General features: G+C 49.5%; 3 protein-coding genes across 3 annotated transcripts; 1 reads left to right on the top strand and 2 right to left on the bottom strand.

Moving 5' to 3' along the window:
• Positions 1-195: 195 nt before the first annotated feature.
• On the top strand, positions 196-3,877 carry LOC105702030 (ras-related protein Rap-2a). Its single transcript, XM_012429243.2, has one exon. The coding sequence runs from the start codon at positions 826-828 to the stop codon at positions 1,372-1,374; it is 549 nt and encodes a 182-aa protein (XP_012284666.1). The 5' UTR covers positions 196-825; the 3' UTR covers positions 1,375-3,877.
• Positions 3,878-4,629: 752 nt separating this feature from the next.
• LOC105702027 lies at positions 4,630-10,775 on the bottom strand. Its single transcript, XM_012429229.1, has 2 exons — positions 10,684-10,775; positions 4,630-10,609 (listed from the first exon to the last, which is right to left on the bottom strand). Exon 2 carries the CDS (start codon positions 10,594-10,596, stop codon positions 7,780-7,782), a length of 2,817 nt encoding a protein of 938 aa, XP_012284652.1. The 5' UTR covers positions 10,597-10,609; positions 10,684-10,775; the 3' UTR covers positions 4,630-7,779.
• A 2,738-nt stretch (positions 10,776-13,513) lies between these two features.
• On the bottom strand, positions 13,514-24,000 carry LOC105701991 (homeobox protein prophet of Pit-1). The gene is made up of 6 exons (XM_012429163.1): positions 23,709-24,000; positions 21,000-21,127; positions 20,729-20,836; positions 15,462-15,644; positions 14,552-14,651; positions 13,514-13,620 (listed from the first exon to the last, which is right to left on the bottom strand). The coding sequence occupies exons 1-6, from the start codon at positions 23,926-23,928 to the stop codon at positions 13,514-13,516; spliced, it is 846 nt and encodes a 281-aa protein (XP_012284586.1). The 5' UTR covers positions 23,929-24,000.
• Positions 24,001-25,126: the final 1,126 nt, after the last annotated feature.

Below are 25,126 nucleotides of genomic sequence, written 5' to 3'. Positions count from 1 at the left end.
TGGCGGCGAGTCGCGGCGTTATCGGCACCAGTCGGGACCAGTCGGCGCGAGACGGCGTACCAACCTGACCGAGGCGGCCGAGGCCGTGCGCGAACCTGCGCGGACGTCCCACGCTCGGCCGATAAAGGCACGCTCGCGTCCGCGTTCCTCGGCGGCGCGCTCCGCCAGAAGAAAGCCCCGGGCTGGCGCGATAAGATGGCGTCGCACGCGTCGCGCCCGCGGAAGACGTGAAGCCTGCGGCCGAGCGACGAGCGCCGCGAGCGGGGCGGAGGAAGGTGGAGGAAGGCGGAGGAAGGCGGAAAGGCAGGAAGGCAGCGGCCGCGCGAGAGAGAGAGACCGAGTCGAGGCGAGAGACGGACAGGCAGGCAGGCAGACAGGCAGGCAAGCGCAGGCTTAGGCTCGGCCAGGCAGACGAGAGGGGCGAGAGCGGGTCCCGCGGTACCCCGGGTGAGCGAGCGGCGCGAACGAGGACGACCGTCCTGCGGACTCCATGGGCTCGAGAAGACGAGCCCCTTTGTGCCGGTGGTAGTGACCGTTAGTGGCCGCCAGTGGCCGGTGGCGCGGCCAGTGCTAGCTGCGACGACGAGGCGAGCCCGCGCACCTCGGGGCGCCCCCCGGGTAAGTCACGCACCTCTCTCGATGCCTTTGTTCGTCGCGCCTCGGCGCGGTTTCGACTCGACCTCGGTGGCGACGGACACGGCGGGGTGCACTCGCTAACGCCGGCCCGGCCAAGGAGGAGCGCCGCAGCGCGGCGACGTCGGCGACGTCGGCGACGGTTGCGAGGAACGCTCGAGAACGCGAACTCGGTTGGCTCGCCGGCTCGAGATGCGCGAGTTCAAGGTAGTGGTGCTGGGCTCGGGCGGGGTGGGCAAGAGCGCGCTCACCGTCCAGTTCGTCTCGGGGTGCTTCATGGAAAAGTATGACCCCACCATCGAGGACTTCTACAGAAAGGAGATCGAGGTGGACAACTCGCCCTGCGTCCTGGAGATCCTGGACACCGCGGGCACCGAGCAGTTCGCCAGTATGCGCGACCTGTACATCAAGAACGGTCAGGGCTTCGTCGTGGTGTACAGCTTGACGAACCACCAGACCTTCCAGGACATCAAGGCGATGAAGGAGCTGATAACCCGTGTCAAGGGAACGGAGAGGGTGCCGGTCCTCCTCGTGGCTAACAAGCTCGACCTCGACCACCAGCGAGAGGTCGACGCCGCGGAGGGGAACGCCCTGGCCCAGCTGTGGAGCTGCCCCTTCGTCGAGGCCTCCGCCAAGAACCGCACCAACGTCAACGAGATGTTCGCGGAGATCGTCAGAGAAATGAACTTCAGTCCCGAGAAGGAAAAGAAGAGCTACTGCAACTGTTGCAGCATCCTTTAATACTTAATCAAACTCCCGGTTGGGCCGATCGGATCGCGTCGAGCGTACGAGCCCGGAGGGTGTCACGACACCCGTCGTCCTGGACTGGCCTGGCCGGGCTGTGCTGTGAACTCGACGACTCGTAAGGATAATTAGAGGTGAGACGCGCTCAGGTATGGGGATCGTGCCAGCGAATGAACTCGACGCGCCGTATTGCTTTTTCTACTCGATGAATCGTGGCCGTCGGTGACTGCGAACAAATATTTTAATATACGAGCGAATAGTATTATATATGTAATATTATTGTAATATATAACGATAGACTTAAGTGGGCAACGAAAAGTGGAAGTCCAGGGAGAAGGACCAAATTTCTGTGGATATTCGCGGAGGGTGGCGGAACTACCCTGTGTCGGTTGTCGGCTGTTCGCGGCAATACCAAACTCGAGTGTTGTCGGCTCTCCGCGTGATTCGACGAAAGGATAACGGGAAGATACGTTCGTTGAGCGTTCGTCCATTCTCAGAACGAGCCGTTACTATTCTGAAGATTAGGTGCTGACAGATAGAGCGTTAAGTTTGGCTCGAGAGCATTGCAGGGACTGCCATGGTGGTCGGCTTGTTTCGTCAATGGTGTTACTAGATTCGAGGCAAAGAAAGTATAGGGTATCATTCTAAGGCAAAGTATAAGAGAATATCGTTTTACTTAAGACTCGTTCTTGTATCGACTTAAGCGAAAGGTAGTCCCAAAAACTTCTACACCGATTTCATACGCGGTACGAGAGAGAGCTTGTCGATTCTAGACGTAATCTTTGCAGTGATATTTTCTAAAAGTTTATTACTTATTATTAATGTATCTAAGGTCTCGTCGAAACGCGTATCCGTGCGACCACGTGCGAAGTGTCACCCATTCGCCGTTGGTCAACAAACGAAGAACATCCAAAATTATAATTTCCAAGCGAATCACTCGAGCCTTGTAACTGCTCGATGGACGAACATCGTGGAACTTTATAGGTCAATTCTTGCATAGCAATTAGTTGTGGTGTTGCAACAGGTAGTTGCTTGTTTGCACCCGAGATTAGACATAAATCATATGTGTTTTTCTATTAAATATCAGCAGGTCGGTGATATCGATACAGTGTCCGATGCTCGTAGCGAGTCGATAACACCGTAGGAAATTCTGGACATAGGAGAATAATCGAATAGTAGCCTTTTACAATTGAATGATACAAAAAACTCAGATCTGTGGTGTATTTATACCGTCTCGTTTTATCATAATTTTTATAATTTAAGGTATCGGCACAAAGATAAAGTTAACACGTTTTATACGAGTGCTCACCAGTGTACCGATTCATTAAATCACGAAGCATTAGAACCTTGGGGAGTATTTGCAGCTTTGTAGAAGCACGCACCCTCTCTTGGGTATCGACTGTCAGCACTAGGCAACTTGTAGAAAAAAAAAAAAAAAAATGCGATGCTCCCCTAGGGCAATGCCAGATCATACGCTAATTCTCTTGTACCATCGAAATCATGTTTGCTGTCGAACGCCGTTTGGACACCATCGAAACAGTCATTACATAAGCTCGATATAATATTATTTAATATACAGTGTCGGAATTATGTCTGTCGCAGTGATCACCGTGCCGTGTGTCTCACGCGTCGAGTGTTCGTATCGTTGCAAAATTACTTTGCTCCTTTTAACGAGAGAAATACATTGTACCACCTTCCGTCAGATCTATTTATACTTGGCGAAGCCTGCCAGCACTGCGAGTCCTTCGGGACGGTCCTATCCGCTGGGTCTTGCGTAGGCCACGAAAATGCTTTATCTCGTATTAAGGGATTCTAAACGCTTGCCCGAAATAACAGCTGATCTGTGTAGTGTTTTGATGCTCTCTCGCTAAGGTTAGGAAAGGGGTTAGAGGAGAGGTTAGGGTGGACTTGACAGCTCGACGGGGTGCGCGCGACGCGGAGCCAAGTTTTGCATCTGTCCTTAGTTACTTCGGCACCTTGTCGGTCGCACTCTTGTCCACTCGCCTCGCCACTTCGTAGTCTCGCTGTGATCCCGTAGACGTAATCGCGTCTTTATCGGACTCGATATCGGCTCGATAATCGCGAGATACGATCGCGCGCATCGAGACCTTCCACGTGGTTAGACGAGTCGTGCAGGCCGCCGGAAAAACGCAGTTACCCGCTCGGCCGACGGAGATAGGGGAAAGCCTTTCCTGTAAAAGTTGTCCCCGGGAACGCGCCGGACAACTTTCGTAAGAAGCGTTTCGCGATACCATTCGCCGATAAGGCGGAAAGCTGCATTTTAGCCCGATGGGAGCGGCCGACCCACGTGGCTCGTTTCGGCATGAGCGATTGGCACGTCTCTCCGCGCTACGGGTCACAAATCGCAGACATATCGCCCGGAGTCGTCTCCCGTAGGGAAATCGAAGGTACACGAGGATGTTTCGGGGAAAATGTTTGTAATCGCTTCTCTAGATATCGGCGCGAGGCGCTCGCTTGGCTCTCTCGCCCTCCACACCGACACCTCTCGAGGCGGCGCAATATTTTTCTAAGGCTCAAGACGCGCGTGCAATTGCATTTTTAGCGAAATGTTTAACCTCCCCCAGCCCGACTCCTCCCGCGTCGCGGAGCAAAGAAACCGAATCCGAATAATCCGGCGGCATATCATCGTAAGGACCAGATTTCGTTTCCTCTCCGTTGTTCGGTTCGTCGACGACCGGTGGTCGTCGGTGCGAAAGAAATATTAAAACGAGCCCCTCGGCGTATGCATATTATAATTACCGATACGTTAAGTGCGAGCACAATTCGTTGGTATTTGTACGCGAGAGAGAACCGGGTCACGTTAGATTGGGAAAGGAAAGACGAGGGATGATAACGAAGGGAAAAGAAAAGGGACGAAACGATGAGGGAAGAGAAAGGGGAAAAAAACACCAGAATTTAGATATGTACATCGGCCTTTCAGTACTATCTGCGTATGATATTGAGTACGAAATACGTTATATTTTTTACAATGTGAAGAACCTGTAAATATGACATAGTGTCGAGTTATATATATATAGTATATATATATATAATATTAATAGTAACGATAATATTAATTAATAACTAAGAGTAACCTATCTCATACGTGGAAAGACGGCAGTGACAGCTTACAGCTAAAAAATGTGCATTATAGTAGAGATCGAGAGTGGTCCCAGTTCGTACTTCTTTTTCGGATGAGATCTTCGAGACGGTCTAACGGGAGGGACATTCGACGCGCTCTTTCTTTGTCTGGTTTTTTAATTTAAACAAAAAGTTACTCCTTTTTTTTTTTTAATTTTCCTTCCCATTACGGTCACGCTTCGCGCGACATCGGGTGGTTATTTAAGGATGTCGGTCGTTTGATTTCGCGGCGGAACTAGTAACAGCTGTGGCGGACAATACCCTCGGGAAATGTTTGCTTTTTCCGGGGGAGACCTTTTTATCGTCGACTCCTCCCGGATCCCTGTGAGGGAAGGTCCTCCCGAGGAAGGACCCGCGTATCTGCGTTTTCTCGAAAAATTCCGGGGGAGGGAAAGGAACCCCGTTTCGTTTAACTCCCGATAAAGACAGGACGTCTCGGTTAGTTTTTCCGTAACATGCCATCCGATAAGCCTCGATAGAGATAACTTGGTGTAACGCTTCGATGTCGGTTTTCTTTTTTTTTTTTTATCCGCACCCAGGAGGGACGAATCGCCGACTGGCGAATTTTCTCTCCTCGTTTTTGTACACGCACCGAGATCCGCGGAAAGGGATCCAAGGACGAGGGAAATCAGAATTGCCTGCACAACGAATATCCTTTACGCGTTTTTATACCTCGATGCCTCTTTTCGACGGATCTCGGCGCCTGGCGTCGGCGAAGACTGTTACGGCGTCCCAGGTCTATTTCGGCTCCGTTTTCGATCGATCGACCCTGGCGGAATAATTTTTTAAACCTCTTGTCGAAGGCCCGAATGAACTTAATAATTGGACTCGGCCGTGGGTCGATCGATCGAGATCGATTTCTCGAGGTACTTCATCTCGGTGCGAACACGTGGCGATCGTCCTTGAGGGGAACGCTAGGGATGTGACGAGTTGGATTTTTTGACTAGAGTAATTTTCTTTTCTTTATTATTATTTTTTTTTTAATCAAGTAGAACTACTCCTTGCTAAACGCTGAATGTGCGTTTTGTCACTCGAATCGTTCGGTCAGGTCGCGCGCCAAGTACATGTACAGTGCTTCGAGGAGCACTCGATCTACCCATGTGTCCGGGTGGATCTTCCCGCACACAGGGCAGCATTTGTCTCGTTAAATGTTTTCTGTTGGCGGGAATATGCAAATGAATAAATACTGCGTAGGCACCTTTGGGGCGCGGCCTGAATTTCTTTTTGACTCGGCGATTTGCCGTAGAAGTTGAACCTTGTGGCGTGACTTTTCCAAATCCGAGCTGTGCTTAGGTCGACGCATTCGACTCGTCGCGTCGCCGGGGAACGTCGCGCGTGCGGACTTTTGTATAAAGGGGAGCGGGTCTAAGTGTAAACATTGTAAAAATACCTAAACGTACTCTCCGAAGTTACCGAGACCCGGGCGCACTCCTCGGGCGTCGACGCTGATCGGGACTACCAGGATGGTGATCTAGTCATTACGAAAGTCTCGTGACTCGCGAGTCTCTCGAGTGCCGATCCGAGGCCGAGAGGAGGCCTCCTCGAGTGTCTCCGGGAGAATCCGCAATATTACCGATGACAGTTTCAACCTGGACCCTCGGTCCATTCCATCCGAGAGCTTGGATCGAATTAAACGTTCGCGTTAAGTCTCATGTTCGGCGCCTTAATTAATCCGATCGTGTAATTGTTTCTAATTTTTTTTATCTTTCTTTTTAACGCTTTCGTCGGAACGGTGACGTTACGTTTACGTGTCGGTGACGGACCGGATCGGACGAGTCGGCCGTTTTTCGGGCCGCTTGAATTTCGCCAAATCGCGGATTCCTCCGAATCCTCGGGGTTCGTCTTCTCGTCGGTTTAGCGCGAGTTCTTTGTTTCTATTATTTTTTCTTTTCGAATCTCTCTTCTCCGGTCGTACTCTCCTAGGCTTGGAACCTAATGAGGAGTCTTTTCCGCTGCGGAATGGCCGCGCGTTATCAGTAGGGCGCGGTGCATTCGGGAGGCTGCCTCGCGTTATCACTCGGGTGCGGTGCATTCGGGAGGCCGCCAATTCGGCGATTGTTTTTATCCTGTTTCTCCCTTTTTCGTTTTATTTTTCGCTCTTCTTTCTTTATTTTTTTTTTTTTTTTCCGTTGTCTATTCTCTCCTTTTCTTCACCCTTGTCCTGCTGAACTGGTGCACATTTTTTCCTTGTACGCAACTTTTTCACAATTTTTCTTTTTTTTTTTTTAAATCATTAACCACTGTATTGGCATTTGGCAGTATCGCACAAATATAACAATAGAATGGAAGTCACTCTCGGGGCTGCTGTTAATTGGATGGCCGTGCGCACAACCTCGGCCTTGTCGTTTTATTTCAATTACCTTAAGGACACTCGAGGGATGGGCCGTCGAAAAGGTGGAAAAAAAAAAGAAAAGAGTCCTAAGGGTGAATCGGCCGATGCGAATTTCGCGTTACGCGTCCTTGCCGATTGTTGCGCAAAGCCATTCGGTTAGGCTAAGGGATTTTTACTCGCCCATAGCCGCAATGATCGAGAGGCGCGATCCTTTCCATTACCTAAAATTTGTACATTTACTATATATTACGGCGAGAAAAAGTTTCTTAAAATAAATTTTATTTCAACGCCAGACCCCGTTGGAGGTTTATTTGTTTTCAAGGTTTGTCGAGATATGCGGTTCCTTTCGTTCGGGTCTCTTTTTTGGCCTTTAAAGAGAGGACGGAGGAAGTATCTCGGTTTAGACATTATCTGCGGCGTTGTTCATTTTTCCTTTCCCTTTTTTAAAGACATCTCTTATTTTCGGAGAGGTCTTGTTGGGAAGTGGCTCGTCTAAAAATGGGCAGAGGAAAAGAAAGTGTGATAAGGCTCGAGATAGGGAGGGAGAGATAAATGGCACTTCCGCGGTAAGAAGTTTGAGGCGCATTTCCCGATAAACTACCTGGTCGGATATTTTTGAAGTCGCCTGGGAAAAATATCTTTCGGGAGATGCGAAAAACGGGGTTTATAAATGCGGGACTCGGTTTATTGAAAAATTATAACTGCAGTCCATTTAACAGTCTTATAAGTGTTGGATGTGATTATCTACATACCCGACGGTTCTCTTGTCGATGATGTCTTCTTTTGCAAAGTATACAGGGAATGTGTAGAAAAGCAATTTGCAATACGCGGAATAATTATTGTGTACTTCTCGGGAGCCAACTCTGATTCATGACGGGGAGATGAAAAATTATGACTAGCTTCACGAGGAATGACTCGGAGGGTGACACTTATTTCGAGTAGCGTTGTGGAAACAGCAATTTGTCCATTCTTGTTAAACATTCATAGCACTCTGTTGTGGAAGCCTGCAAGCAAGCGGAGATGAAGTCGTACATGATAGAAAACCTGGTCATTTCGACCGATGGTGGATTCTGTGGTTCGATCATGACGTCATATTTCATACAATCGACTCTAAACAAATTGAAGTAATCCATGATGTTATGGATGCGGATATCTGTGGTGCAATCAGCAAACCTATTTTCGGTTATATCAGGCCAAAAGAGTGCGTAAGGTGATTGCTTCACACTCTTGTTTAATACTTTGATGTGCTTAATTAGAAGCCGATAGATATCGTCGAATAACCCGGTGCGGATGACCTCTCTCAGGAATCCAGTCAGGCCGTGTATCAAACATAGAAATGCGTGTGGGTTGACTGCTGTTGGGATCTCTAAACTAAGGATGGCTGCTTCGACGGTTATCCTGAAGAAATTATCCAAGGCATCTATTTTATCGATCCACCCAAAATGGCTCCAGTAGATGGCAGTGCTCTCGTATCCGAATTTCGTGTACTCATATACCGTGCTTCGTAAAATCAAATGGCGCAAGAAATCCTCGCGGAGAATTACGATGGACTCCAAGGCACTGGAAACGGTCCTTGAGATTCGCTCACTTTGCTTAATTCTGTTTCTTACTGAAAAACATTTCCTTTCGTAGTCAATCATTACGTCGGTCACGTTGAATCCATTCCTCGGGACGGACCACAGGGAATCGAAATAAAGTTTGTCCATTGGCTCTAAGAAGGTCTCAACATGTCCTATAACATTGTCTACCCTGCTAATATGGAAATACTTATTTTGCCCCCGTGACAAATTACTTATTCGTCTGCCTATTATATTAAGCAACCGTTCCTTACAGAGTTGACTGATGTCCTTCCGTTTTCTCAATGTCGATAACTTTATCGCAAGGGCTTGGAAGAGAGAATCTACCTTCATTTTGGCACCAAATTTGTGTTCATAACTACTGATGCAACAAAGCATCGTCAACATATTTGAGGGCACCAATAATTCTGACTCCAAATAGGGGATGAAAATATTGTTGAAGATACTGTCTATGTCAATTACATGGTTTTCGATGAGGAAATTAATCAGATCATTACATTTTTTCTCATTCCATGCCACGTTATCCATGCAAATTTCCTGCAAGATATTAGTTAATAGCATTTCCTTATTGATGTCACGAATTTTGAAAATTGGAGCCAGAACGAGGAGGTCATTCAGTGGTATCATGACGGTGTCGTAGTCAGGGCATCCAAGCACGATTTTCAGTAAAATAGTAATCACTTTTCTTGGACAGTACATCATGAAATATAGAACGATTCTCAAGTTCCTTGGCATCTTTATGTTCGCATTAAGTGTAATGAATTCTTTGAAGTCTTCGGCGAAGTTTGGAAAAGTATCTTCTACATTGCACATTAGGATATAGTCTATCACAATTTCAAATATGTCCGTAATGTCTTGAAGGAATAAAACTGTTATGACAATTGAATATGCTCGCTCCTGAATATTCTGATTATGTGTGTGATCAAATATATCATTGAGGTTCCGAAGTAAATCGAAGCAGTCGTTTTTGTCGATCAATGACCTCTGCTTTTCTATAATATCCAAGATCGTGTTATCCCACTCTTTGTGTCGACAAAGTAATTCCTTTAAACAATCTTTTCTTCCTTCTTCCACCCGCGCACATAGTTCCTGTATATTCATCGTGGTGAGACCTGGATTCGAATTTGGATTACAAGATAACTGCGACACACATTCCATTAAAGGGGTGCACTGTTCTAATAATTGATTCTCATTTACGTATTCAATGAAATAGTAGCAATCGATGCCAATTGAGCGTTGTAAAGATATCGAATTATTTTCAGGGTCTTGCAGTTCCACCCAGACCATGTAGATATTAACGCTGATCTCTTTAAACTTTTTCAGGAAGAGATTCATTGAGTCTTGCGCTAATGTACTTAAATGCTCTTTGATTACAGAACTATTAGCCTGCACAACAGGCATGTTACCAAATGTAACCTTATACAACTTTTCTATGTCCTTGGGCAAAATGTTACCATTTTTTTCAATATCCAAGCAGCTTTTAAACATATTCAAAATCTTTTTCAACACTATGCCGTACCTCTCGTATTTTTTAATGCCTGATGCTTCATGAATTCTAATGAACTTAGGATCATATAGTTTAGCGATCAACTCCTGTGCGTTACTTATCAGGCCATTCAAATTTTCATCAATGTTTCTAGTTTGTGAACCATGATCTCTTACATAAACGAATATCTTTGAAATATTTAAAATCAACGTTAGGATGGTATTCAGTGCTCGTGGAAACTCAAGGAACTGGAGGCAGTTCCGAGTAATAGCGAGGATCTCAACGGACAAATCTAAGGGAAGATATAAAATAGATTCGGTAAGAAGTTCCTCGTATCCAAGACTCCAAAGGATTTCTATCAACAAGTACGGAGACAGAGGTGGACACATATCCACCAAGTGTCCATTACACAGATCTTCGACCAACAGCTCCTGTGCTTTAAAATTAGTATTTAGTAAAAGATATTTGTAAACTTGTACACATTCCACGGTCAGCTTTTTACTCTCCGCCATTGGTACTCTGTTAGATCGGAGGATCTCAGCAACTCTCTTACAAACTTCATCGATGTATGCGACATTCTCATCCGTTGCTCTAGATGAAAGAAATTTTAATTCCCCTCGCTCTTGATCCTTTTTCATGAGGAAGATCTGTATCTCAGCGTATACATTATCCATATCCACCATAATTTGAAAATTACTGTAACACGTTAAATCAATGACTGCGTATTTACAGCAAGGATCGGTACCAATCATACAAATTCGTTAATGTACCTCGTTGTGAATTTCGGCTCGTAAAAATATTATAATGGGCACCCGGTGTTTACACAGCTTAAAGTTAAGTTAGATTGGTTAGAATCCTTTCATTGACCATTTGCTCCACACATGTATGCCGCATATCAGGAAGCAAAAAATATCAGAGAGTGCCCTCATCCATATATTTGAGCCATAGTAAGACTCGCCATCTGGCGACAGCGAGATGAAGCTAGTCTACATTTATCGTGAACTCGCATCTCGTCACTTGCAGAGTTGTACATAATTTACGATTAGAAAATTGTTTCCTTCCCGTTTATTATCCAGCCGAGAAAATTTACCGTGCACCTAAGTGCACTTTTACCCTCCTGATCTCTAACCTCCATGAGTCCAACACTCCTCGTGGAAAGCCGCCATGTTGCAATTCCAACCGGGGAGTGCTGCCACCAAACGAAGTAAATAGACACGAATTCAAACTTGGGAGCCCACGTAAGCGACCTAAGATCGTATTAGGATAGTTCACTGTTAACGGAGAAGATAATTACCACAAGTAAATTTTTATTGCACGCCTGATGAGTAGAGCTCAAAACTCAGGATGACGTCAGAGTCGCCTCACCCGAGAAACATGGAGAGACGTTGAATTTGAGGTTACTCCGTACTTTGTACGTAAATGCAAATGTCCCACCGTAGTACGTATATTATTTTGTAATCTCGTGCCTTAAGTCGACGACTTATTGCAGGGTATACAGGGAAACAGGAGAAACGAGAGGGGCGTACTTTTAAATGTAATTTTTATTTAGGCTATGTACAACACATACGTACAATACGTGACCCTTGCTTAAAGAATATTACGCTCGCCTGGAATGCCGTTTCCACGAAACTCTCATACTCCTTTCGTGGCCGCCTCTCGCGCAACGCGCGTGCACGCGCGAGTGCAATGCGTGCACGCGCGAGTGCGTCGAAAGGTGTGCGTGCTCACGCGCCCGTGATATGTTACAAACTTTTAGGAACATTTCGCGTGGAATCCTGCGAGCGACAATTAAGCTCGCGCTCTAACCGCGGATTAACCCCTCGCTCGTAACATCCGGCCGATCTACGATTATCTCATGTTTTTTTTTTTTTATTTATTTAACTCCGTCTAGATCGTTCCATGATTTTTTTTTTTATTTATTTTACTCCGTCTAGATCGTTCCATGATTTTTTTTTATCGGCGTCGCACAAGGCGAGGGGTTAACGGCACGGCGAGCCGCGGGTCTCGCCCGATCTTTAGTCGATATATTGATTAGACAGTTATCGAAAAATCACACCGATATAGACAATGGTTGGACTGGACAGACTTCAAGTATCACGAATAAACGGCGCCCGGGACAGGGATCGGCGATTTCTTCGCGATTTTTCTAATCAGGGACAACGGAAACGTGTCGTCCTCCCGGGACTCGAAACATCTCGGCCCTTCGACTTGGACAGTGGGGATTTTTTCATTCCTAAAACGTCACCGCACTCCCTTTGAACCCTCCTCCCCTCTTCCTGTAATTAATTTCTATCCCTATTCCAGGAATTCGAGTTTCTGCGCAATATTCGAGTCCCCGGATTTCCTGACTCTTGGCCTACCGAGGGAGGAAGAGAGGTTCAACGGGAGGTTCACTGATAAGCCCATCCCGTGCAGATTTAGTGACAGTAATCGGCACCACGTATCCCGCTAGGACTCGTTTCCGCACGCGCGGAATGTATGCGGAATCGGCGCGGATGGAAAGGAGCCCTTGGTCGGGGACCTCGCCGAAACTGAAGCGGACAAATCAAGGGCTAATAGAGGTTCCCTTAAGGTATGCTTACACTTTTAAAAGGACATTGAAAAATCGCGTTACGCCTATTACACCTGCTGGATTATACTAATGTACCTATTTCCTCGTTCTCTAGTATGTACAACGTGTCACTCCCCTCCTCCTCGACTTTACTCGCCTCTTGTCCTCCCCGTTTGCCTCGGCCTTGCGCTTCTCCTAACGAAGACTTTCGACGGAACTCGTTGTTCGGAAATTAACGAAACGTCCGGATAACCCCTCGTCGCTTTGAATCTCATCGCCAGGACGAGATACAGGACGTTCCACCAGCTATTGGGCGAGAAAGGCGACGGATCGGTCGAAAGGAGGAAAGGACAACAATGACCGGAGAGAAGTGCCTTCCGGAACGACACCTGTACGCGAAGCGAGCCTCGGAACCTAATTGGTAATACCTTCTTTTTAACTGCGAGAAGTATCATGCGCCTTCCGTATGTATAGATATTTATATATATATATATATTTATATATATATTTATATTTATATATAATATGTATACTTTCTTGGACATGTAGACGCGTCTGAGTGCATCGTGCCGACACACCGGGATTACGCCGACCTCGTGTCGTTTGTGTACATAATAAAAATATGCAATTTCGTAATAGAGTGTCCTCGGCGGATACAAAATAAACTAATTACGACTAGATTTCGACTAGTAACACAACTCGTCGTTCGCCAACCTCGGGCTCGACCTCGCGAGATGAGAGCGACTCGACGTCCCTTTTCTATATTTCTTTTTTCTCTTTCTCTCTAGTTCTAATCGAGATGTTCCTTCCTCTCCTTTCGCTCGAGATGTTCCTTCTTATATCTCGTCGCAACACATTCTCGCGTTTTCATCGATCCCGTAGAAATTCTGCAGGCGATTCCCTCGGGATCGCCGGGGTCCTCGCGTCCTGCAAGTCCCGAACCCGACTCGCCAGCACCTTCCTTTTTTTTTTTCCCTGTCTTCCCGAACGTTTCTCGTGTTTCAAGGTGCTAACAGGTGACTGTTAGATTGCCTCCCGTACCTCTAGAATTATGTTTGATACTGCAACATGGGCGCCGCGAGATTCGGGTGATGGGCCGTGTTCATTCTCAGAGCCGAGATGCTCTTGTTGTACCACTCGTCCTCGGCAGACATCCCTGGAAAAAGAGGTCCTCGTCAGGATAGACCCTCGAGAGCGTCGAAGTTGTTCGCGATTTTTTTTTCCCCTGTCATTTTATTTTTTTTCCCGTTTTTTAATTTTTAATCCCACCCCCAGCTACGACTCGAACCGTAATTTATAAATTAATACACTTTTGGCTAGGACAATCGATAGGGATAAATATGAAGTGTGCTCGGGGTATCGACTCGAGTTTTTTTTTCTTTCCCCGTTTTATCGCCGCCCGGAAAGAGCGGCTCGATTAAACGATTCTCGAACGATTTAATCGAACAATCTTCCATCGCGTTACGGGATTAAATCTCTATAAGGAGCGGCAAAGAGCGAGGGGAAAGAGAGGCGGGAGCCTGCCGCAGTCGATAGGCAATTCTCGAATAGTCTTGATTCGATTTAAAAGCGATATTCCATCTCGCGCCGGAAATGATGTAAGACGGCGCTGGAGCGGAAATGGAGCGTCTTCGGGCGAGCGTCGTCGCCCCGACGACGACGGCCGCTCACGGACTCTCGCCATTTCCGTCCCCCTTTTTATAGAATTATTCGATAACAGTGGGTCAACCTGAGAGGAAAACTCCCCAGAACCTTGAATCACTAGACCCAAGAACTTCGAGGCTGTACCTCGAATCATTTCGCGTACGATTCCGAATTGACCCTTTTACTTGAAAAATTGAAAATCCCCTCGGCCAAGTTTATGGGTAAAAAATTCTTGCGACACTAACCACACGATTTTTCGGATTTACTTTATATAGACGTAGATATGTAAATTTAGATGTAGATACGTTTTTTTTTTCTAAATGAAAATACAGAGCGCCGAAGGGCTTTTCTAGCGACCGGGTATATTTTTTCATGGCGTTTTCGAAGGCTTGGGAGATCTGGGAAAAATTGCAGAAAATTTCAGAAAATTATGGACGACTTACCCATCGTGTCCTGTCGCATGCCGGTCACTGCCGACATGTTCGACGCGGAGTGCGACATAGAGAATGGCTGGGTCATACTCGGATAAGATGTCGTGCCCATCTGAAACAGATTTCCGGATCGTCCATTCTGTATTGTTACGCGATAGTGGATTGATAACGCGGGAATAAATCCGGATAATCGCGAGGATTTGCATAGGGACGTTGCAAGACTCGATCGAGCGGGCCGGACTACGTTATCGGGATAATTGGTAACCCAATTGGGGGAATTAATTCCGTGACTGGAAGGGCAATCTCACGACGTAGGCTCTCGGGATTCGGGTTTTTTTTTCTCCCGAATATTGGAAGGCAAACGAGGCGACGGGGGGACACCCTGTGTTCCCTAATCATTGGCTCAATTAAACCGGTAGGCATTCGGTAATCCGCCCGACCGAACTAATCAGTCGAAATGCAATTTAGCTACATCGACCGATAGCGGTGCACCGGACGTACGCTCAGGTGCACTCCAATTTATTACCTCGGTTAAAATCATTAACGAGAAACGCATCGAATTCATTCGCCCGACCCGATTTCCATCGATTTCGGCGCAGGGAGGCCCCGACGAAGCGCGATGACAAGCTGCGATTGGATTTTCACGTAACGCCAGTAAAACGACAAGATAACGCGTCGCTTTGGAGCGTTTTAGAATTCCCTCGACCGAAAAGTATGAGCCCCAGGTCTCGCTTCCTTTGCCCCGAGTTATCCGCCTTGATGAGATTCGTTCCCACGGTTCATATGAATTTTTCTTCATAAGTAGAAATTCAGTCCCGGGACTTATTCTCGATACCGGGAATATAAATGATTAATACGTCTTTTATTATGTTTATAGGAAGAGAAGCGGGGAATCATTTCATGAGAAAATTCCGATCGTCACCTGTGGGTAACGATTTATCCCGTTTATGCTGTTGTGGGGGTGCGGATAAGGCTGATAACCCCTGCCGGCCCCGGGGTAGATGTTCCTCATCATGGCACCCTGGCAGGCGGGAATCGGCGCCAGGGCCTTCTGCAGCTGCTTCTCCTGCTTGCGGTACTTCGCTCTTCTGTTCTGGAACCAAACCTGCGCAAACGAGATCGGGTCATCGGGGAGGAAGAATTAATCCTGGCGATGGCAACGATCGATCTTGGCCTACCTCGCGGTTTTTCACTTTGGAAAGAATGATTTTAATCCGGGGAAATTTCTAAGACCAAGGCTGATTTTGTTGCTCGTTGCCGATTCGCGCCCAGGGTAGAAATAAATGGTCGGTCGATTTGATCGGTCGCGGGGGCGGCGCGGCCATTCCAAGGGCGACCAAGCCCATCGCCATTTTGTATCGGGCGATTTCCATTGTTTCGCGGGATTAGTAAACCCATATTGGGGTTGCCCAAGCAGCCGCCGCCGCCTCCACCACCACCGACCACCCCCAGGAAGAGAAAGGCCTGCGGCTTCGCCGGAGGGTCGGTCGGAGCGGGCGAGCCACCCCCGTGACGTCACCGCCGGCCCGTGATTGGCCGGTTCCGCGAGTGTGACGTCACTCGGCGCTCCCTCATTGGCTGACACGTTTTATCGACATTTCCACCCTTCGCGGGATAGCGGGCGAGAGAGCCGGCGAACCGCCGTGGAAACATGGCGCTTCCGAGGAACGACCTCGCGAAATATCCGCACCGACGCTCTCTTCCGGCTGGGCTGGACGCCGCGGCGTCCCGGAGGGAGGAAAAAAGTCCCGGGAAATATAAGGGAGGAAAGGGACCCCCGGTAAAACGACATTTCCTTGCGGAAAAGAGAGCAACCCGCGGATCCTCGTGCGAAGGCCGAGCCCCTGCCCGGAGTACTTTCGAGAACCGAGAGGGAATTTCGCGCCCGTCTCGACGAGCGAGCTACTTTTCCGGAAAACTCCGGGAAAAAGAGCCCACGAGGTGGTTTTTCCACCTGAGAAACGACCCCGAAGGAAGGGCGGGTGAAATGAAAGGCGAGAAGGGCTAGTTCCTTGTCGCGCGAGGAATCGGCGGTTTTGAGGAAATATACTAATATGAGAGGATCGAATTTAAGTTTTCGGAATTAAAATTATTTATATTTAGAGGGGGTATTAGTGCAGGGTTAGGGGATGGTAATTCTTGCATAGAAGAGGTTTTGATACGGTGGAAATATTAATCGTCTCTTTTAGTCCTACGGCTTTCCTGAAATATCCGAGACGACGCTTTTCTGGGCCGTGGGCATGTGGAAAAAGAAGAGAGGGAAGGCTAAGCGCCATTTTCTCGCAAAAGGGAGGAGCTCGTCCTCGCCGAGCGGTGGCTCTTCCTCGCGTCAGGGCCAGAGCTCGAGGTCCTTTGGAAAGTGCGGGGAAAAAAAGCCCCGGGGGAGGAATTTCATTTTAGCCGCACCCGAAGGCGTCGCTGAATATTTAGAGAACATTATATCCCCGGTCCACTTTCCTCCTTCTGACATCGCGATATAAATTGGAAACTGGCTTCTACCGCGGCTGCGCTTATAATCGTTCCCTCTATTTTTTTTTTTTTATTACAGGGAAATTATTACGCGGGTGGCGGCCAAGCGACCGGATTGAGTTTTGCGCCAAGTACATCGGCGGTCGCAAGTTCGCTTCTTGCGTGGATCTCGGAGGCCGGAGTTTCGGGTCCTGGTTTGCATCCCTTAGGTGAGAAAATTTATCTCCGCGTTATAAAAATTCTTTCTGATGTCAGGGTGTAGATTCGAAGAGGGCGGATCAGGAAAGGAGCCGGTCTCGCATTCGCGGCGTCGAGAGCTGCCGTGTATGTACGTGTTGGGCAATGGCGGCCGAAAGGAGCCCCGTAAAAGGGTGACTCTTTTTACTTGTGCCTCCGCCTGGGAGGGAGGAGCTTTTTGAGAACATGCTCGCGCGCGTCCCTTAAGGCGCGTTCTCGGCAAGAACTGGAAAGCTAAGAGTTCGTAATTCAATAATCATACTCTCCTGTCCTCCCTTTCTCCGGGGCGCTCTCTCCTTCCCTTCCGCCCGCTCGACGGGAGAGAAACTCTAAGACGCTTTCCCGAGGGGAGGACCGCTCGAAATGTCTCCTACTTTGACGGCGCAGGATAGAAAAGTATCCCGGGTGCGACCTCGAGACCCGGATGGACCCGGGAGCGGAGGCTCTACTTTATTGTGGCCACTCCGGACCAAAAGTGCATCCAATTTTCCCTCGAACCACGTCTTCTTTGTAAAGAGAATGCACTCCATTTTTGTGAAGATACGTAACCTAGGAGGGAAAACCAAACTCGCGGATATGTTCTTGGCGCGGAACTCAGCCGGGTGTTTTCATGCCGCTCGGATCGCACCCAGGAAATTATTCCTACCGAGAGGGAAAAACACGGAGGACATTAATTTTTTTTTTCTCTTCTTTTTCCAGGGAGATCGAGCGGCGGGAGGGCACAAGATGAATATTAATTCTTCCCTTATGTCATCATCTGGTTTGTCGCGGAGCCACGTTTCGCGGATCGCGAGTCCGCCAGCGAAACGCTCGCGTTGATTCCGCATTCACTGACTTCGGAAGTGACGCCCTGATGAAATATTCACGTAGGGATTTTTCAGAAAACCTCGTATAGGCTCGTTAGTTCTTGCGGGGAATGAACGCCGGCTCGTCTGACACGGATTTATGCTCTTGTAGGTTTAACGAAGGCAGGACTGACGCGGAAAAGTGGGCGAAAAAATGGTAGGCGCTTCCGTATTATAAGAGGCGGGAAACGAAGCGGCGCGGTTAACCTCCGATCGCGATTCGACTAGGGATAAGGCGACCGAATGAAAACTCGGCTAACTCGATATCGGGAGGAAGGGTTTTCTTTTCTTTCTTTGGTCCCTCTCTCCCAGTAATGGGATTTGTTGTGCGGTGATTCGAGAATTATTCCCTGCCAGCCGCGCCATCTTTTTCTCCCTTCCGCTTTCGATTTGCCTTTCCGCCCTGAAGACGAGTCGTCATCCTCGATTTACACGAAGCGACGGATACTTCCCTAAAAACTCGAGGAATCTACAGAGTAGTCCGGGGGAAATCGCGTTAATTTTCAACCATTGACCGATATTATTCTCGCGCCTCAAAATGGCGGCGCCGGAAGCGCATTTAACCTCCAATCGCGAGTCCAGCCGAGATAAAGAAGCTGAATGAAAACTCGGCTAACTCGATATCGGGGATAGGTTTTCCTTTCTTTTTCTCCCGCCCTCGTGCTTTCTCTCTCTCTCCACCCTGTAATGGGATTTCTTGTGCGGGGATTCGAGAATTATTCTCTTACCAGCCGCGCCATCTTTTTTTCCTTCTCTCGTTTCGCCGTTTCTCAGATCCTCGCTATCAACCTCGTTAGGTAGTCCTTCCGGGGGCGGCTTTAGGTGATAAATTCATCCCTTATTTTTTTCTATCGATTCAAAAAATCACGGAAGTCCGTATAAATCCTCCTTGCAGTCCGGCTTATTTATTTTCCGGGCCGCTGAAATAATATCCGGTTCGGCATTTGACATTTTCTGCGTCGGGATAGGAGCAAGAAGTTAGGGGAGATCCGTAACGTTTCGGGAGGAGTTTCCGAGCAAGAAGGGGATGTCCTGCGAAGAAGGAGGGCCCCGTGTAGAGGAGCTCGTAAGGTTGAGACGTTTCAGATCTATCTAGGGTGGAGAAAATTCAATTTAAAATGGCGGCTCAGATATAATGGCAGCCTCCGGTACAGCGTCACCCACCCCAACTCATCTCAACTTTGCCAGCCGCCCTCGTAGGTACTCTATCTCGGTCTCTCTCCAGCTATCTCTCTCTCTCTCCTTCCGTCCCTGACGCCTCTAGCTTCCCTGTCTTTCAGAAAGAAAATGCCGCAACTAACAGGAGCTTTTAAATGGCGCCGTACCGGCTCCCAGCGAGGTTCTTCTTCCGCCATTTTGGAGCGCGTCGGCGTCCTCTAGAAATATTTTCCGAGATAAATGAACTAGAGTTCGAATTATTTGTCAGATTTCTCGGCGCAATTCTGAAGGAATAATTTTTCGGCCGCTATTTTCCAAAGATTTTCTTCTTCAGAGCGACGCGGTGAATTTATTTTCGGGGTCCTATTATTGGGTCGAAAGTAGAAAGTCGGAAATAAAAAGGATTCGCGATGTCCTAAGGGAAGAGGAACGTAGTTTGGATCCGAGTCGGTAGTAAATTCGGAGATTTCGAAGTATCGGTCGACTCGGACTTTTCAAAGGTAGGGACGCTCGCTGGGTGCGTTTGAGGTTAAGTTATCTCCTCAAAGTCTCCGGGCTCGCCGATGTCAGGGGCTCACCCGCTTCGGACACTTTGTGCATGGCTTATAACCGACGACTAAAAGCAAACCGCGTTTTACTTGGCATCGGAGTTTAACAGGGTTAAGTCACGGCGGTTGCCGGGCTTTTAACGCAAACAACACTGTGCATTATATATCAAAAGAGCGAAACGCGGCCGTGACTGTTTTAATATGTACCACTTGAAATTCCCTGGGACTGCCCTCCAGGGCCGAATTGAGAGACGAGAGCGGACCCTTTCGCGTTAATCGCTGCAAAAGGGGGCGAGGAACTCCCGGAGTACCCGATGTTAATTAGGAACGCAGGCAGAAACGTTCTCGATTTCGTAATTGTTGCCAAAGGGCACGACGGTAACACTTTTAACGCACCAGGACACACAGAGGATACCTACCGTGTGTTAGTTTCGCGTTTTGGGGGCAGTTCTCAAGTTTAGGAGTCGAACGTTCACGTAAAGAGACTCGGTCTCGCCGCGCTGCGCACTTGGCGCGAAACTCAGGCGGGCGATCCTTCCCGGATTGCACGTCTCCGCGAACCGGATGCACAGTTGCGACTTTAGCCTCGTTGATTGGCAATTATTGGACGGATCCGAATAGAAAAGACACTCGCGTCAAGTTTAGATACTACTTGCCAGCGGACTCAATGCTCTGGGAGTGCTTGGGGTGTCTTGGATCGACATTTGCGCCAGTAATTCAATTCCGTCGCCCCACATGCGTCTTTGATTCGATTACGGGGATGAGTCACGGTCAAAAAGACGAGAGGACGTCTACACCCCGACCACGATGATCGATCCCCTGGATCAAAGGCGGATTCGCGACACGACGATGCACGGTGGAAGAAACTCGGAAAGAAAAGCGCCTCCCCTCGCGGCCATTTTCCACGGACCAAGGACTTCGACTTCACTCACCTGGATTCTGGCCTCGTTCAATTTGGTGCTCCTTGCGAGCTCTTCCCTGCAGTAGATGTCCGGGTAGTGGGACTTCGCAAAGGCAGACTCCAGTTCCGCGAGCTGCTCCTGGGAAACGTCCAAAATACTCTCTGAAGGCGCGCTTCATGAAGCCCACGAAAGCGGAGTAAAGAGAAAAATATAATTAAGGTACTAGCGCTCAAGATGGATTTATCGGGAACTATTGACTTAATTTATGGTAATTAAATCAGGCAGGAAATTAACGCAATACCTGAGTAAAGGTTGTTCTGTGTCTGCGTCGTGCCGGCGTAGGACAACTTGCGGTAGTGGGCGTGTGGCCAATATGTGGACTGGAGGCGCAAGGTTCCGGTTTTAATTTCTTGAAAGCTCCTTCGGCCCCTGAAAGGGAAACGTAGCATGACTGGTCACGCTTTGAACGGAATTAATCACAATTCTTAATCGAGCCGAGTTTCTAGGATTTATTTTCATTTTATTTCAGGGTACACCGAAGACGCCCTCGCTGCTACGGGTCGCCTTCTCGGAGGTGTCCTTCTTGGGGCCAATAAGCGAGGATTTCAGAGTTGGGAAGACGAGTTTAAAAGAGAATCGGGCCTCCCCTTTTCCCCATCGGGTCCGGCCGAGGTCTTCCGCTATCCCGGCTTTATGAACGGACGAACAGGGTAAGCGTAGCGAGCGAAGTCCCTCGCACTATGCTAACTTGGTTACGGCGTTAATGACCTAATCATGTTACATGCTGATTCAATGTTCAAGGATGAATGCTGTCCACTTTACATACCTTGCCCCGTTACCCCGTATACGAGGAAACTCGGTCAAGTTCACCAAGAAGAGCCCAGCTCCCCCGATCCGCTCTTTTCATTCATCCTCCATTAGCGTCCTCGCCTCGATTTTTTATTCCCGCCCGAAAAGGATCTCCCGACCAACCCCTTCATCTCCCCCGAAACATCTTCGACTTCTTAAAACGTCCTACAAGAAGCTCTTCGCAAATCTGCCGGATATCCCCCTATCTCCCCGTCCTTGAAATCTCCGTTTTCTCGTGTTTCGGATCACCGTAACGCCGCAAATAAAAAAATGAAAAAAAAAGAGGGATATTCTAAACACCATTAACGGTGGCCGCAGCTCGTTGCGGAAAACACCCGCGACCCCTTTTGGAGTACTTTGACGCGGTTAATAACTCTCGATAATCGATGGGGACCCTAAAAAGAGGAAGACGGCCTCGGGAGACCATCGAAAATCAGCGAGCGTTCTGCGCCATTTGTCGCCATAGTTTATTTATTATATGCACCGAATTAATTATTATATGTACATATTTTTCAGGATCTCTTGGCCACGTCCACCCGGAAGAGGTTTCGGTCGAGAGGACGAAATCTCGCGAGCCGTTCCGTGGCTCGTCGGATTACGAAATCACCGGTGAGTGTCCATTCGGCACAATCGAGGAGATGAGCCCGGGAACCATTATCCACGGCTGGTTGCCGGAGTTTCTGCATTCGGTCTCGAGCGTCGAGGCCGATCCCTCGTCCCGGTCTCCCGACGGGACGCATCCCGAAAACTCGCGCGTTTCAAAGGGCTCGCCTGGCCGCGAAGGGGCCATCTGTCGGGAGAGCCGGCGATCGGGCAGAATGTATAATTAGCGCCGACTCTAACGAACCGTCATCGAGGCCCAGGAGTCCGAGTGCGTCCACAGGACCCGGGACACCTTCAGCTGTGCCGAGTCCCGGGGAACAGCTGAAGGTGTCCTGCAGGACCTGGCATCTGCTCGGATTAGAATTATCGCGGACACCCCCGCTCCCCTGGGACCCTCTCACCCGCGCTTACGCTGATCCTACTGTCCGCGAATTTCTTTCAGAGTTCTCCAGAGCGCCGCCATGGTTAGGTGCGAGAAGAAGTCTGGGCGGTGAATGAAGATCCTGGGCACCGCATCTGGGTCCTATTTCCGCATCTGGATCCTAGTTTCGTATCTGGGTCTCGGCACCTCGAGGAACGTTCACCGAGAAATGGAAGCCTGTGGAGGATCGGATGCTCCAGGATGGATCTACAGTCGGTGGAAAGGAAGCGATACTCTGTCCAGGACCTTTGAGAGAAGCTGACGGCAGATGCCTCGCGTTAATCAACGCCATGGATTATTTACACCGGCCAGGAGTTCCTCGAACCTCCACATTTGTATGACAATCGTACCGCGAGTCGCGGCCCCTGGGGAATCAATGAATTCCGACAATTGCGGCCACTTTGGGGAAGCGATCCTCAGCACGTGGTTACACCTCAGGGTTTTAGATTCGCCGGGTTCGATCATTGGCGACCACGAGAATGATTAGTGGGAGGAAAATCGAAATCCACCGCGGCACACCTCTATGGCGTTTAAATCGAGAGCGGATGGGAGTTCCTCACTCGGGGAATCTCGACAATGGGGAACCCTTTCGCAGCGGGATCAATGGAAAGGCCCCGGTCCAGCTGAGAGGTGTTAGAATTGACGTGCGCCCTCTATCTAATGTTTCCACCCTGCCCCATTAGCACGCCCCTCGACGTTAAGCCCTCTTAAGCCCCACGAGCACATAATAATAGCTCGTGGAACAGGTACCACCATATGCCCTGCCTGTTCCCCATTGTCAACCCCGTGTTCGACTCGTGGACCCGTGGCCTATACTCCGTGCTTAACGACCGGAAAATTCCCCCATCTCGAGAAGACGCGATGCCCATTTTTCCTTCCCACCCGCGATAAGGAAATCACGACCGCTACTCCGATTTCCTATCGTTAATTCAATTTCATTAAAAATTAGATCATTCAACGAATTCCCATGAAGGTGGCTACACCCTTATCGATAAATTCCAACGACTTGTTATCGGTGCAATGAAATCCAGTTTATCCGTAAGGTAAATTTTAGTTGATTTGATTTTAGTGACGAGCGAAGGTTTCATTCATTTCAGGGTACGTTCGGCGAGTCGGAGGGGGTCTTCGAGGACTCACCGACAGTGGTGGTGGCCCCGACGCTGTTCCTCCCGGGCGTCGCGGCGGGCGTCGGCGGGCTGGCCTCGAGGCCCTGGTGCACCCCATAGAGTCCGAAGTCCTGCTCGTTGGAGCTGGTGCTACTACACTTCCTCTTCTCCTGGTTGTGGTTCAGGTGGAAACTGTCGTTCTCCACCAGGCCGACGCCCAGGAGTCCGAGGTTGGGCCTCAGCTCGTCCATCAGCTTGTTCTGGCCGCAGTTGGCGGCGGAGAAGTTGAGCTGCCTGCTGAAGATCGCCGGGAAGATGTTGAACTGCTGGTGGTCGAGGCTCAGGGCGGTCGTGGACAGGGAGCTGCCGACTGACGTACCGACGGAACCGACTCCGCCACCGGGGCCGGAGGTTCCGGACAAGTCGTTAGCCAGGGTGATGCCGGGGTGACCTGGTGGTCTGCCGAGGAAGGAGCTAATCCCCGAGGTCTCTACCAAGACATCCTCCTCGGGGTCCTCTGGTCGGCTTCTCGTCAGAGCGGCGCCTCCGCTGCCGGGCACATCTATCGACTTGGACGCCGATGAACGAACCCCCTATCGCTTCGACCTCCTGGTGAACGTCCCTCGGTGAAACGCGACTCTTGGAATACCTGGGAAGGATGAGTCAGGCGATGGTTCCTGGCCACATTCGAGGGTCCACCGCGCGCACACCGCGAAAGCACTGTCGGGGACCAGGGTGAGTCCCTGTGCGTGCCTCGGCTCTTCTTCGGGGAGGTCTCACTGCACTTTAGGACCCTCTGGGGGTCTCTCGTCGAGTCCTAAATCGATGCGGTATGTATTAGTCGGTTACCTAAGGAATATTTCACTTTTCCAGGCTTCTCGGGGGAGGGTGCACCACGGTCGACGGAGGATGCAGCGAGCGGATGTCCCACGGTCGGCGTCGTCTCCCTGGGTGCAGCGCAGCCTCTTCCGCGCCCTGCCTGCAGCCTCTGCACGGGGACCACCCCTCTTCCGTGGACCACTCGTCACTGCGCTCCGGGACTCCGGCGATGACCCCCTGACCCACCCCGGCCCCCTCCGGTCCGCGGGGACCAAGCCCTCGTGGTCGCGTGGCCGGCGACCTTAGAGTCCGGGCCCGAGCGGAGGCGCGAGGAAAATGCCAGCGGAGATTCCGCAGCGGGTCCTGCGGGCCGCGAGGAACCGGAAACGCCGACCGGTCCCCGGGCCGACGCGCCGTGACTCGGCCTGGCCTTGATTCGCAATTCAAATCTTATTATCGACTGCGATCCAATTAGAGGGCGCGGTGCGCGCCGAGGCCCCGTCCTTGAAAATTCAAATATCGAAATAATTGGAGCGAATGCCGTTAGGCGCGACAGGGACCCGGGGTAACCGTTCGGCGTGAGTTCTTGCGGGATTCTGTCCGCGAAATGCAGTTATCCCGGTGACTCGG

The sequence above is a fragment of the Orussus abietinus genome, unplaced genomic scaffold (genome assembly GCF_000612105.2).
Source record: "Orussus abietinus isolate OABI.00-Male unplaced genomic scaffold, Oabi_2.0 scaffold46, whole genome shotgun sequence".
NCBI lineage: Eukaryota > Metazoa > Arthropoda > Insecta > Hymenoptera > Orussidae > Orussus > Orussus abietinus.
The sequence above is the reverse complement of the archived record's forward strand: the minus strand, read 5'-3'. Positions and strand labels throughout refer to the sequence as shown.